This window comes from Alternaria infectoria (assembly GCF_024043175.1).
Source record: "Alternaria infectoria strain BMP 0036 chromosome Unknown scaffold_1, whole genome shotgun sequence".
NCBI lineage: Eukaryota > Fungi > Ascomycota > Dothideomycetes > Pleosporales > Pleosporaceae > Alternaria > Alternaria infectoria.
In genome coordinates, this window is record NW_026250690.1 from 2513503 (window position 1) to 2526509 (window position 13007).

At 52.4% G+C, this 13007-nt stretch overlaps 4 protein-coding genes across 4 annotated transcripts; 2 read left to right on the plus strand and 2 right to left on the minus strand.

Annotated features, from left to right (window-relative positions):
- Positions 1–337: 337 nt before the first annotated feature.
- J4E92_000850 (uncharacterized protein) lies at positions 338–1711 on the minus strand (the record flags this gene model as incomplete). Its single annotated transcript, XM_051492264.1, has 4 exons — positions 338–881; positions 934–1294; positions 1349–1481; positions 1550–1711. The coding sequence occupies 4 exons, from the start codon at positions 1709–1711 to the stop codon at positions 338–340; spliced, it is 1200 nt and encodes a 399-aa protein (XP_051357776.1).
- A 2352-nt stretch (positions 1712–4063) lies between these two features.
- J4E92_000851 (uncharacterized protein) lies at positions 4064–5961 on the plus strand (the record flags this gene model as incomplete). The annotated part of the gene is made up of 2 exons (XM_051492265.1): positions 4064–4223; positions 4277–5961. The coding sequence occupies 2 exons, from the start codon at positions 4064–4066 to the stop codon at positions 5959–5961; spliced, it is 1845 nt and encodes a 614-aa protein (XP_051357777.1).
- Positions 5962–9425: 3464 nt separating this feature from the next.
- Positions 9426–10478, plus strand: J4E92_000852 (uncharacterized protein; the record flags this gene model as incomplete). The annotated part of the gene is made up of 1 exon (XM_051492266.1): positions 9426–10478. One exon carries the CDS (start codon positions 9426–9428, stop codon positions 10476–10478), a length of 1053 nt encoding a protein of 350 aa, XP_051357778.1.
- Positions 10479–11339: 861 nt separating this feature from the next.
- On the minus strand, positions 11340–12461 carry J4E92_000853 (uncharacterized protein; the record flags this gene model as incomplete). The annotated part of the gene is made up of 2 exons (XM_051492267.1): positions 11340–12219; positions 12340–12461. 2 exons carry the CDS (start codon positions 12459–12461, stop codon positions 11340–11342), a joined length of 1002 nt encoding a protein of 333 aa, XP_051357779.1.
- Positions 12462–13007: the final 546 nt, after the last annotated feature.

Sequence of the window (13007 nt, forward strand, 5' to 3'; positions counted from 1 at the left end):
TATCTCTCTACAATGACCGCGTTCTCCTTTCGGTACTTGGTACGAATAGCATATCATCATCATCAAGTTCATTTGCAAAGCCAAAGTTTAACTGTGACAGTAATTTATTGTGAGACTATTTCACACCAAAAGCGACGGCATATGGTAAAGAGACTTGGTGTTAATACATATAAATATCTTCGCTTCATCGTGAACCAATTGCGCCATACATATTACCGCCGTTTCATAAGAAAAAGTACCTGGGTATCCAACTATCGAGTGGCTCAGCCTCTTTCACACTGGCCTAGACTAAAGACGCAAACGAAATCCTGATTTTCGGCCGTTAAAGACATTCTCATTACCGAGACCGGCGCGGTCCTTCCCCATTCTCCAAGTGTGGACTTGCCCAGTCGATTTCATGGTTATACATCTTGGGGCTCCCGCCGCTCTTGGAGTTGGAACTACTCCCTGCCTCTCCGACATCATTGGTCACCGTGACTTGTACGTCTGTACTCTTCATAATACCAGAGCCTTTTTGATCGTCATCAAGGATGGCCCGATCGCTCTCGTCGTCGCCATCAAGGATGCTTTCGCCGGGTAGCCTAGAGTGATAGGCTTTGCTGCCTTGGAAGTTCTTCATGTGGATGCTGTTTCCTTGTGCGACGCTAGAGTTCCCGTAGCCGTAGTGTGGCGTTTTGCCCGAGCCTGTCAATGTCGATGGCATAAACTTCTTGAAAAGGTGATCGAATGCTTTGCGGAGCGGAGGGAGGGATGCGATGAGGATGCCGATAGAAAGTTCGGAGCTGGACCATATGGTGAGGTTTACGCCGTCCCACGTTGGATCTTGCGTCTTGGTGATGGCCTTGAGTTCGATAGTCTTGAAGATTGAGCATATCGTGGCACTATAAACGTCAGTGGCGGCTCACTCACATGGACTACAGAGGTGTTACTTACGGGATACTCAGCAGGAAAACGATCCTGATACCCAGTTGAGTTCGACTGTTCAACTGGACGCGCGAAAGGTAGATCAGAGGCGCAGCCATATACACTACGTCGGTGATGATGTTGCTGATACCCTGGGTATAGGATAGTGCGAGTGTGCCCTTTGCCCAGCAATGGCTCTCCCCGGTAAACCCGAAGTTCCAGTTCCGTTCCAGGGGTGTGCATCCGAATAGCGTCAGGACTGGTGCAAGGAAGTTGAACGCGGTGACCATCAAGATCGAGAGCCAAACAATAACTTGGTACAATCTGGAGAAGTTCAAGACAAGCAGCCAAGCGCAAATGGACCATTTCAGAAAGGCGACGGCAATGATGTCTGAAAATCATTCATTAGCAATAGAAAGGCGGGAACGCGAAGTTGCAAACTTACTGACGATCTGTGTGATCCAAAGGTGATAGCTGTATGCTCTGAGATTCGGAAAGACCGTCGGGTCCATGATGTGGCGCCCGAGGCCATTGTTGACGACGACCTGGTTCAGTGATGTCGCTGTGATGTTCAGAGCCTGATGGACTCGTGTCAGCGACGAATTCCACACAGTCGGGACGATCTTCGGGCTGGGGGAAGACTCACAGTGGCTATGATCAACAGGTAATCACAGGCAATGAATTTGCGTGATCGCAGTCCGTACACGACTCTCCATACCAAGAAAGCGGTACTAATCACCGTTAAGGTCCAAACTGGGATGAGGATCTTCAAGCGTTGGTCCGGCCATTCTTGTGTACCTGCGTCCATGATGCACTGCAGCGGGGTCGTTCGAGGTGCGGGCGGAATGGCATGGATCGCAAAAGTCACAATCGGTGAACAAGAGGAAAAAGCAAACAGCCACTCAATGATCGGGAGTGCCCCGGGGTTTTCAAGTATATTCCTTCGCGCCACTCATCTCTTGCGTCGGCCGTTCTGGTTCAAGACGGGCGAAGCGAAAGCTAAACAGCACGGTCGCGGGTGACGGGAGAAGGCCGCCAGATCGATCACAGAAGGTGCACTCGCTCGAGACCAACTTTCGAAACAATCCAACACGGGGATATCCAGCTGTACATCCTAGGGTGACGGCCGCCGAGCTGATCTGGCAGTGATGCCGCATAAATTGAGGCCCCACATGCTGCGTATTTAACCCTTCATCACCCAATGAGAACGGCATTCAGGGTGGGCGGGAAACCATGATTCAAGCGTACACTTTAGAAGTACAACCGAACAGGTCACACCATGTAGAGTTGCGATTGTGGCTATGTGTGCGCACGAGAACTTTTGCATAGGACGACGCATCTTGTAGATCTTGTTGCAGATCTCAGGCCCGCCTACCATGGTCGCAACGCTGGTGGAACACTGGAAGGGTGCATTAAACCGACGGTCAAAGAGCGAACGTGCGATCTTGCATCGTCTCACGGTGCTCGGGGTTGCCGCATGGACGTTGCGCAATCTTTCGTCTATCGCCCCATGAGATGGGAATGGTGGAAGAGGTGGTAGCGAGTGCCAGGCCAAACGGCGCTAGAGGTGCTAGTGCGGTTAGCGCACGAGCTAAATGCAGGGCGAATTCTCCGCATACTCAAACCCACCGGTAGAGCGAACCGAAGCCACCTTTCACGGCACTAGCTGCCCAAGATCTTCTCCTCTTTCTAGCGCTCTACCTAGTGACAAAAAGAACATTCCATTATGTGAGCTGCGACATTCCCTATCGTCGACCTGCAAAGTGTCGCAATGTCATGTCAACGTGCGGCTGAGCCCAAAGAGAAGATACTTCACACTCCTTCCTCGGGCTCTCCTCGTTGGCCCGCATGTGTGGGCCGACGCACAGCAGCAATCGGGCCTAAGACTCAGTCTACAGGGAAGAACGCAGAATATTGAGCTGAAGGGGGCCGGGTCTTCACTACTCCGCGGGCCGCCTGACTCAGTATCCTGACGCAGCTCCAGCCGTGCAGAGGGGAGTCCATGGTGCGCCCATGAGAATATGCCTTTCCGATATTCATGTTGCATCTGAGTTTCGACTACGACAACGTGGACATCGCCGCGCTGGCATTCCTCACCGTGAACGAAGACACCATAAAGCTATCGATGCGGCAGAAGAGAAGGCAATGATAGGCGGATTGGAAGCTTAGCGGTATGTTTCCTGCAAGCGAGGTGGCCATCGATCCCGAATCGCGTCCATTCTCCGAAATCATGGTACCTGGTTCCCCGAGATGGTCTCAGATGGCGAATCAAGGATCGAGGTCTCCTGGTGGCCTTATTACGCTGCATATCCCGCAACAATGTACCTGCCGTGTTCCAGAGGAGCGGCATCCTTTGCTGCAGTCCTTTGCAAAATCTCCGAAGCCATAATGCGTTCTGAGAAAGTGCCGACCCCAGCTTTTTAACATGTACGCCGCTGCCGTTGCCAGAGCTGTAGCTTGAACTCAATCACATGCTGGTCTGGGGCCGAGGACATCTGTCCATGTCTTGTCTCCCGTCCAAAAGTGGGTCCTACATCCGGCAAGAACACCCTGAATCGCTAACTCGGTCCTTCTGTACGATGCGCTCTCTACGACGAGCCGCAGAGATTTTCATTGGCCCACATCAACATCAGACCACCGAACGTACCTCGCTTCCATGTTCACTGCTGCTGCGGCTGGCCGGTCATGAGCCTGATCTCTCTGGTGGAAGAACGTTTAGCACCCCGGCCCCGGACCGCAACGGAGCCCACAAGTCCCTGATGTTCACCGGGAGTCAGGGAGTTGTAATTGCACGATCCCTATGCGGCCTGTTTATAGGTTCAGATTACTGAACCCCTACCAGAAGGATCAACGTCCGTATTCTAGAACGAATCTGTACATGGCAACCGCCAGCGCCGCGCCACGGCATACAAACAATTTACCAGACCATTGTTCGCCCTCGCGGTATTAGTGGGTCGATCAATTCCTGGATGAATTCGGTAAGATAACACCGCAATGTAGGCCTTCCCACGTGGCGAACATGTTCTCGACCAATGCGAGCAGCGAGTAAGTACTTTGTTCGGTCCGTATAAAGCATCTAGTGGCTGCACACCCTCACAGGTTCATTGCAGCGCGCATCCAAATTTACTTTCGTTTAAACTTAATTATTTGGACCTTCAAGATGCCTGTATTCTCTAGGTTAGCCGTTGCTGTTCAGCTCTTTGCTGTAATCCTGTCGCCAGTTCTTGGTGCCGCCGCAAAGCCCCAGTATGACTATGTCATTGTCGGAGGCGGTGTCACTGGATTGATTGTTGCCAACCGCATCACTGAGGACAAGAGCAGTATGTGTTTCAGCCCCAGACTTTGTCGAAAACTTCACTAACATCAGCCCCAGAGACTGTCCTTGTCGTTGAAGCGGGTGACAACGTCGATACCGATGCAACCAAGATCCCATACAAGGCCAATGACTTGACCTCTGCGGCTGGTTTGATCTGGGAGAACATCAACTCCCTACCCGAGCCGGCTATCGGCAACACATCGTACCAGGTTGTTGTTGCCAAGGTCCTCGGTGGTGGATCTGTCATCAATGGCATGGTCTACGACCGCGGCTCAGCTGCCGACTACGATGCGTGGGAGGCTCTCGGCAACAAAGGATGGGGTTGGAAGGGGATGGAAGAAGCCTTCATCAAGGGTACCACTTTCCAACCTCCCACTCCCGATGTTGTCAAAGACTTCAACATCACTTGGGATGAGTCAACCTACGGTAACGGACCGTTGACCGTCTCAATCACATCCAACCAATATGAGGATATCAAGGACTATTGGGCGGCGTGGAAGGCCACTGGTATTTACATCCCAGAGGATGGAAACGCCGGCGAAGCCTACGGTCCTTCTTGGTACGCCAACACCATGGATGCGACCACTGGACGCCGCGCACACGCTCGCTACGCGTACTACGACCCCATCCAGACTCGTGCCAACCTCCACGTCCTCACAGGTACCACCGCCGACAAGATCATCTTTGACAACAAGAAGAAGCCGCTCATGGCTACTGGTATTGAGGTTACCGACAAGACTGGAAAGACTTCCACCTTCTACGCCAAGAAAGAGGTCGTCCTGGCTGCGGGCGCTATTCAGACACCTAAGCTCCTCCAGCTCAGTGGTATTGGCCCCAAGTCTGTCCTAAAGGCTGCCGGTATCGACGTTAAGGTTGAGCTCGATGCTGTAGGCTCCAACTTCCAGGACCACCCCTACGCCACCGTTGTCTTCAACACCACTTCCAACTACTTCCCCAACCAGAACTCGCTGATGACAAATGCGACATTCAACGCTTCCGCTTGGGAGCAGTACGTTGAGCACAAGACTGGTCCTTACACCTATGCCCGCGGTAACGCCCTGGCTTTCATCTCCCTGCCTGACATTACCAAGGACTTCAAGTCTCTCATCAGCACCCTTAACGGCCAGACCGCCACCGACTACCTTCCTAGCATCTACAAGAACAGCAAGAAGCTCGCCAAGGGCTTTGTTAAGCAGCGTGCAGTCATTGCTGACATCTTCGGCCGCAAGGATGCCGCCGTGGCCGAGTTCCCCGTTCCCGCGGACGGCTCATACGGTCTTGTCGGTGTCGAGAAGCCCCTGTCGCGTGGTACCGTCTACATCGACGCAAAGAACCCCAACGGCCCTCCCAAGGTCGTCTACAACGCCTTTGTCAACCCCATCGACCGTATGGTCATGGCCGCTGGTATGCGATTCTTCCGCACCGTGTGGGCCCGCCCCGAGCTCGCCAGCCACAAGATCTCCGAGACCGTTCCTGGTGCTCAATACACCTCCGACAAGGAGATTTACGATGCCCTGCTTGCCCAGTCGATGTTGTCCCCTACTCTCGCTCACCCATCTGGCTCTTGCCCGATGATGCCCGAGAAGGACGGTGGCTGTGTCAGCGACAAGTTGATGGTTTACGGCACACAACATCTGTCTATCATTGACGCTTCTATCATCCCTATCATCCCGTCTTGCCATCTCCAGGCTACCATGTACGGTATTGGTGAGAAGGCTGCTGAGATCATCAAGTCCAGGTAGAGCGTGGTGATGGATTGAATTCTATTCTTGTATATACTTAGTTACTTTAATGTATCTAGCAACCACATGAGCTTTGAGCACACGTAAAAGTTGCACTGTTCAAAATTGCTTTGAGGACTACATTCCTTCGCTCACCTTCTTTTGATGCCGCCAAACTCGGTGAAAACCTCCAGGCCACACTAAGGTCCTGATGCACGGGCTAGATAATACTAAAAGACTTAATGAGTTGATGTGCTTGAGTCGACGCGCGACTGTCTGCGAACAAGCTTCCGCTCGTTGAACGCGTGAGTGGGTCGTCGGCCCCACTAGTGCCCCTCCATCCCACGGTTGCGTCACTACATTCCCAAAAGTTCTGGCTGCGCATAACTACGCGCGACAGCTACATTACCTCCGCCGCAATCACAACTCCCACTTTCAAACCTACGTATACGTCGGGCTACACTATAATGAAGCTACTCAAGAGCCAAATCGAACAGAAAACGGGCGCGGGGTTCGTCACCCTGCTGCCTGAGGAGCCAGAGGATATGGTAAGCGCGTCACAAACTGATTGCGGTGCTGGTGAATTCCAGTCCGTCAGGCGTCATGATGTTGACTTTCGCAGTGGCACGCCTACAACCTGATCCAAGAACACGACCAAATACGCGCCAAGGCAGTTCGCCGAGTTTCGAAGACTTCTGACGCCGGCTCGACATCCTCGCAGCGAATCGCTCTAGACCTCACGATCGCAGTAACGTCGACCGATTTCGATATTGGCTCCGGACAACTCCATGTGTCTGGTCGCGTAGCAAAAGAGAATGAGCACGTAAAGTTAGGGCAACATCACACATTGGATTTGGAGCTGAATCGCAAATTTACCATCGAAAAAGCCGACGGTTGGGATAGTGTCGCGTTGGAACAACTGAAGGAGGCATGCGACGCGTCGAAACGAGCGGAACTATGGGCTGTTGTACTGGGAGAGGGTACCGCGAACATATGCATGATCACTGAGCATCAGACGATACTACGACAAAAGATCGAGGTCTCCGTACCCAGAAAGAGGAGAGGTGGCGTAGATGGGCACAGCAAAGGCATGGACAGGTTCTTCTCGACGACGCTTTCGACACTGCTACGGCAAATCGACCTACCGAATGCCTCCAGCACACCCCAAGGCAAGACGCTCCCGCTTCTCCTCGCCAGTCCAGGCTTCGTAGCGTCGGCGTTTTTACAGTACATCAAGGAGGAAGCGACACGGACCACCAACAAGCCGCTCATGGCCCTCATACCCACGATAATCATCGCGCATTCGTCATCGGCGCATGTTCACTCACTCAATGAGGTGCTCTCATCACCGGCGATAACGAATAAGCTGTCCGACACAAAGTTCGCGCGCGAAACGGCATTAATGGACAAGTTCAACACACTCATGCGACAAGACGACGGCCGGGCGTGGTACGGCCCGCGCGAGGTGGAGCGCGCCGTCGCCAAAGGCGCAGTTGGGCGCGGTGGTGGAGTGCTAATGATTAACAACGCCCTGTTCCGCGCGCAAGATGTGAAAGAGAGGAGACGATGGGTGAAGCTAGTCGACCAAGTGCGGGATGTGGAGGGTGGCGAAGTCAGGGTGCTCAGCTCATTACACGAGAGCGGGAAGCGGCTCGAGGGTCTCGGGAACGTTGCGGCCATTCTCACCTATCCACTCGAAGACCTGGATGAGGACGACGGGGACGACACGGGCGGCGTTGACGGTGAAGACGGCGAAATGATAATATAGGCTGGAGGATACATGGTCTGCCGGAGTTCGACTTGCACTCCGGATATTTCGCGAATACCTCCAGGCTCTATCAGGCTGCGACGGCATAAATATACCCATCACGATTACGTCCGCATATTTCGGCTCTTTAGCAAGTGATGTTCAAGGTCACAAGGCGGTAAGATTGACATGGCCCTTGCTTGCGCCACCAGCCTGTGAAACCAGGCCTTGCTCTACGCTGACCCAGCCCCCTCTAGCGCACCCTCTAGGCAAAAAGAGAGCCACCTTTTGCTGTCGTCGCCCTCTGCTACCACTGTGGTTCGAACAGGCCGAGTTTTGTTCGTTCCCAAGTCGCAGAATTTGACAAAAAAAATGGTAGCTTCTCTTTGATTGAGCGTGTCATCCTTAGTGCAGGGGCCATGCTAATCTTCTCTGTATCGTTTCAAATTGACCAAATGCCCGAAGGCGAAGAAGAGTCGATTTTATGATCCTATATACTCGTGCGTTGTCGAAAAGTCGCGTTTGGGCGAGTTTGGACATGGGACGGTGAAGTGGCGGGATATGGCTCGTGCGCGATCCGCAGAACGTGGAACGTGTGTTCAGGGGTCTCTAGGCTGCGATCGGACACGTGCAGTGACGTCGGCTGGAACTTCACAATGTTGCAATGCATCGTATTTGTGGGATGCGACACTACAACATAGGAGTGGTTCTCGTAAGATTAGCGCCTGTCAGGTTGAAACAGCAGCACCTCGAGAATACCCAGGTAGACTGCTCCCTCCATTCGCAGCACCCGTTGGAGGGGCGCGTGCACATCTGTTCACCAGACAACCCCGTTCGCGCGAGCCGGCCGATGCCGTACTCATCAAGCGGCTGATCAAGGCACTATACCAGGATGCTATCACGACAGGCATATCAAGTTGGGATGTGCTGCTAATCGACATTGCCATATTCGTCTTGACGTCCTGCTTTCACTACCGTGGAGGCGACTTACTCGGCGACACCACCAGGAGCAAGGATAAGCGACACGACTTGTCGGGGCTGCGATTTCTTTATATACAGCTCATCGTGGGCAAAGATGGAGGTATTAGTAAGATCATGAGCAAAGACAATATGCAAAACACCAAAGGCACAAAGTAAACAAGCTCGCTCTTACATTCAGTGCCACTACTGTCGTACATTATACTGACTTTGTTCACAGAGACCGTGTTTGCAGACTCGTTGCGCGACACAAATGGAATTTGTTCTCACGGCTTTACTACGTGCAAATATGACATACCACCATATGCCACTGGTGGGCAGCCCATACCTGGGTAAGAGAGCGTTTGCAGGTGATAGAGCACGAGCACGACTACAGCAACCGAGCCGAACTCCACCACCGAAATCAAACTCCTCAACCCTGCTACTTTCTATCCACCGTCACTCTGATTTGCTTTCGCCGAGCGCAAGTAAAGTCTAGGTGACGAGTCGTCTCTTCTGCAGAGCCTGACGCACTCTCCTTCACTCCGACCCTAGCGCTGGGTCCGCTAGCATCACCAGGTTGAACATCGAGCGCGCCGTTCAACGCCTCTAACCGTCAAGAGCCTATCCGCCTGGCAATAAATACAACGACAACTACTACCGACAGCTGACTTTAAAGCTTCCACCATACATACCTAAGGAGCTCGCTACGCCGACAACATCAGCAAGTAAGCAAGTACCGGTTTTTAATATTCATCCTATTGACACCGACATAGCCAACATGCCACCGGTGTCGGCAACCTCAAGGAGCACGCGCCGATCCGCTGCTGCCGCTAAGAAGAAGGTCGATACTCCCAAGGGTACAAGCTCTACCAAGCAAGCCAAGAAGGTCAAGATTGCTCGGAACCGCAAGGACGACGGCAAGGAAGAAGTTCTCACTCCTGGAAAAGAACCAAAAGACTTCATTCAAGTGCACAAGTGCGAAGGCCTCGTCGGTTCCTACGCCATGTTCGGCCGCAGGGACCACTTTCGGAAGTTCGTCCTGTCCAGTCTGGTGTTGAACAGTTACGTTAATGCTTTCACCGACCGCGGAAACATCCAAGTGCGCCAAAAAAATGTCTTGGAATACATTCGTGATCAGAAGGTGGAAATGGAATCGGATGTAAGCCCCATAGAGGTCTATCCGGTGCAGATGGACGGGCGTCACGCTGTTCAACGAACCGCTCTCGCATGCGCACAGATGTACAGACAGGTTGAGAGGGCCGCCTCTGGGCAACGTCTGTTCGATCAAGACCAAGAGAACATAGCCGTCAGCGCGTTCGAGGCCCTGACAGATGGGCAACTACCGGTTTTCGATCGGTCGGGCGTAAGCGTGAAGAGCTTCGGCCCCCACTTCAAGTACGGAGAAAGCGACCTAGAGCCGTACAATCGCGCCTTCAACGTTATCATGTATCTGGCCTGGTGCTTGAGCCCCAAAGTATGGAAATCAAGGTTCGGAATCGAAAATTGGGACGAAGAGGTCCATTTTGCTACACCCCACGTCCCGCACTGGATGAGGGAACAGGAAGCCACCAAAACGGCTGCTCAAGCTCCAGATCAAACCGCAAGTGCATCCGAGCCGTCCAGGCCAAACCCAGAGGTTCAGCCACGCTGGTTGCGGTTAACAGAGGCCAAGTCACCTAAGCAACAAAAGCTCATGGAGTACCTTACGGACCACGGGCTAGACTTGGATAGCATACCGGAACTAAGAATAACAGTCAGGCCGACAGCAACTGTGGCAGAAGTCCGCGACATCATCCGAGCGAGGTTCCTCATGGACCAGGACCAGGCATAGATGTTGACACTGCGAGTGGAGACCGCGAAAACAAACGTCATGAGGGTAAAGTGGCGCGATGTCCAGACAGAGCTCTGGTTTGGAAGCGAGGCAAAACCGGTTTTCGAGATGACCCTGTATAAGAGAGAAGACGACGGAATCTCGTAGGAGAACTACTTCTCTTAGTCCATTGCATTGCTCTTATGTCATCATCCTTCCAGTTTGCGTCGCCTTCTTCCCAAAGAATTTCTTTTGCGTATGATCGTGTTAACAGTTCGTTCCGTATAATAACGTCAAACGTGGGTGTTGAAATCCATAATCTCGTGGAACCCCAGCTTGTGATCATCCCATCCAGCCAGCCAATCTCGGTTGTGCACCGAACGCGAAAACCGAAAAGTCGCATCATCAACGTCGTCGACAAAGTGTCTTCTGCGTTGCCACGGGCAGGGGAAGTCGAGAAGAAGGGGGACGTTACAATGATCGACGCTGTCTAATACATCCTCGTAGAGGTTACTAATAAGGGGGAACATTATTAGGTGTAGTAGCAACAACAACTTTTGTACCTATTAGAGTCTTAGCTTACGAGCCTATATAGTCTGTTATAGTCTATGTGTGCTTGCTTGGTAACACAAATAATAAGCCTGTATACTTTAAAGCCTACTATACTACTTTTTTTGTAACTGTCACCCTAGTTAAGATACTCCCGGCATACGTAACGCACGTAGACTGAGACTCCCCGGCTATCATGTAGTTGGTACGTCCAGCATCATTTCAACGTTTCACGATCATCTCTTATGCTCAACTGTGTCGGATAAATGATGACATCTACCATCTCCTAGATTCCATTGCATCGCTACCATATCTTCATCCTTACAACTTCTCCTACTCATCTCCAATCTTGAAGACATACTTGACTCCACTGGCCTTGCCATCTCTCAAATTCTTCATGCCCGTCTCTACTCCCTCTAAGCCACCAGGAACAACCTCATGCGGATGCGGCTTGAACCAGCCCTCAGCCAATCCCCTCGCCATATACCTGAACATGATGAACGCGTAATCCGAATCTTCCTTGTGCGCTGAGCCCACCGTCGTCTGGGTCTGCTGCACAGTCTCTGGAATACCTTCATATGTCTTACCCGGCAGAACAAGCGTGAGCTTGCCCGTGGGCTCTAGCACCTGCACAATGTTTGTGTAGGAGTTGTGTTCAGAAACGGCGTCATACGCGTATTGCAGTTTCTGCCCCTTGAGCGCGTCTTTGATGCCCTTTACAACCGCTTCATCACCCTTTCGGTAATCAACGATTGTGTCCCCCTTTGAGCGGTCGATAAGCCCCTCGACGAACTTCTCCCCTTTTCCTGCTACAGCGATGATGGGGTGGATGTTTGCGCGCGATGCTAGTTTAATCGCGTAAGCACCCACTGCACTCGCACCGCCATACACAACAAGCGGCGTGGGTTCCTGCGCGGGAGTCCACGGGTCGGGCAGACCCATGCGTTGGTGCAGTCCGATGGCTGCGGTCATAGCGGCGAGAGGTAGGGTCGCTGCTTGCTCGAAGGACACGGAAGATGGGATGTGGAAGGTGGTGTGGGCCCAGCCTACTGCGTACTCGGCGAAGGAACCACCCGGTGTCATCATCTCGTGGAAGGATGCGACGCGGTCTCCGGGCTTGAACTCGTAGACGTTGGCACCGACGCTGTGGACGTAGCCGGCGATGTCGTCGCCGGTGTTGAAGTTAGGCTTCATGTCGTAGGCGGGGATTTTCCTGGAGGATATGTTAACGGAGGATCGATTGGTAGGAGAGATATTGGAATGAGAGTGAGGTCACGTGAATACTGTATCGCGCAAGTGCTTAGGTATAACGCGGACTGGGAAGTAGACATACCAGTCCTTGGGGTTACTGCCCGAATAGACGACCTTGATGATGACTTGGTTGGCTTGCGGCTCGGGTACGGCGACATCCTTGATAGTGACCGAAAGGTCTTTTGCTACTTGTGCTTCCTTCATTGTGATACGTCTTTCTTTAACAAGTCCTCTTTAAAATGCGTAGATGAATTAAGAGAGATAGAGGGTATAATGTGCCGTTGATTTGTGTAGGTAAATATACCAGCCAGAAACGAGGCGGGGCTCCCAAGCATCTTTATATCCAAACAATGTGATCCTGAACATTCCACCGTCAGTCGTCCGACATCACAAACGCGAATATGTGGAGCTGGCATTAATAATGACGAATGTGGGGTTTAGTGTGTTGGGTGGAGTAGATCTAGCCCTGGAGGTTGCTGGCGACGTCGATGATGCGACTTTTCGGTATTCGCTTTTGGTGCATAGCCGAGATTGGCCGGATGGGATGATCGGAAGCTGAGCACCTGGGGTTACTCCGATATCATTAATCACAGACTGGCAACCCCTCTTGCATCTACTCTACGCACGTAACGTATTGTACTATGCCCTGGCATGGAACAAACTGCGCAGGTGAACAGTGAAGAAGACACACATGAAATCTTAGACTCGCTCGACGCCCGGGAATCGACCTGAAACCTAGGATCGAGCAAG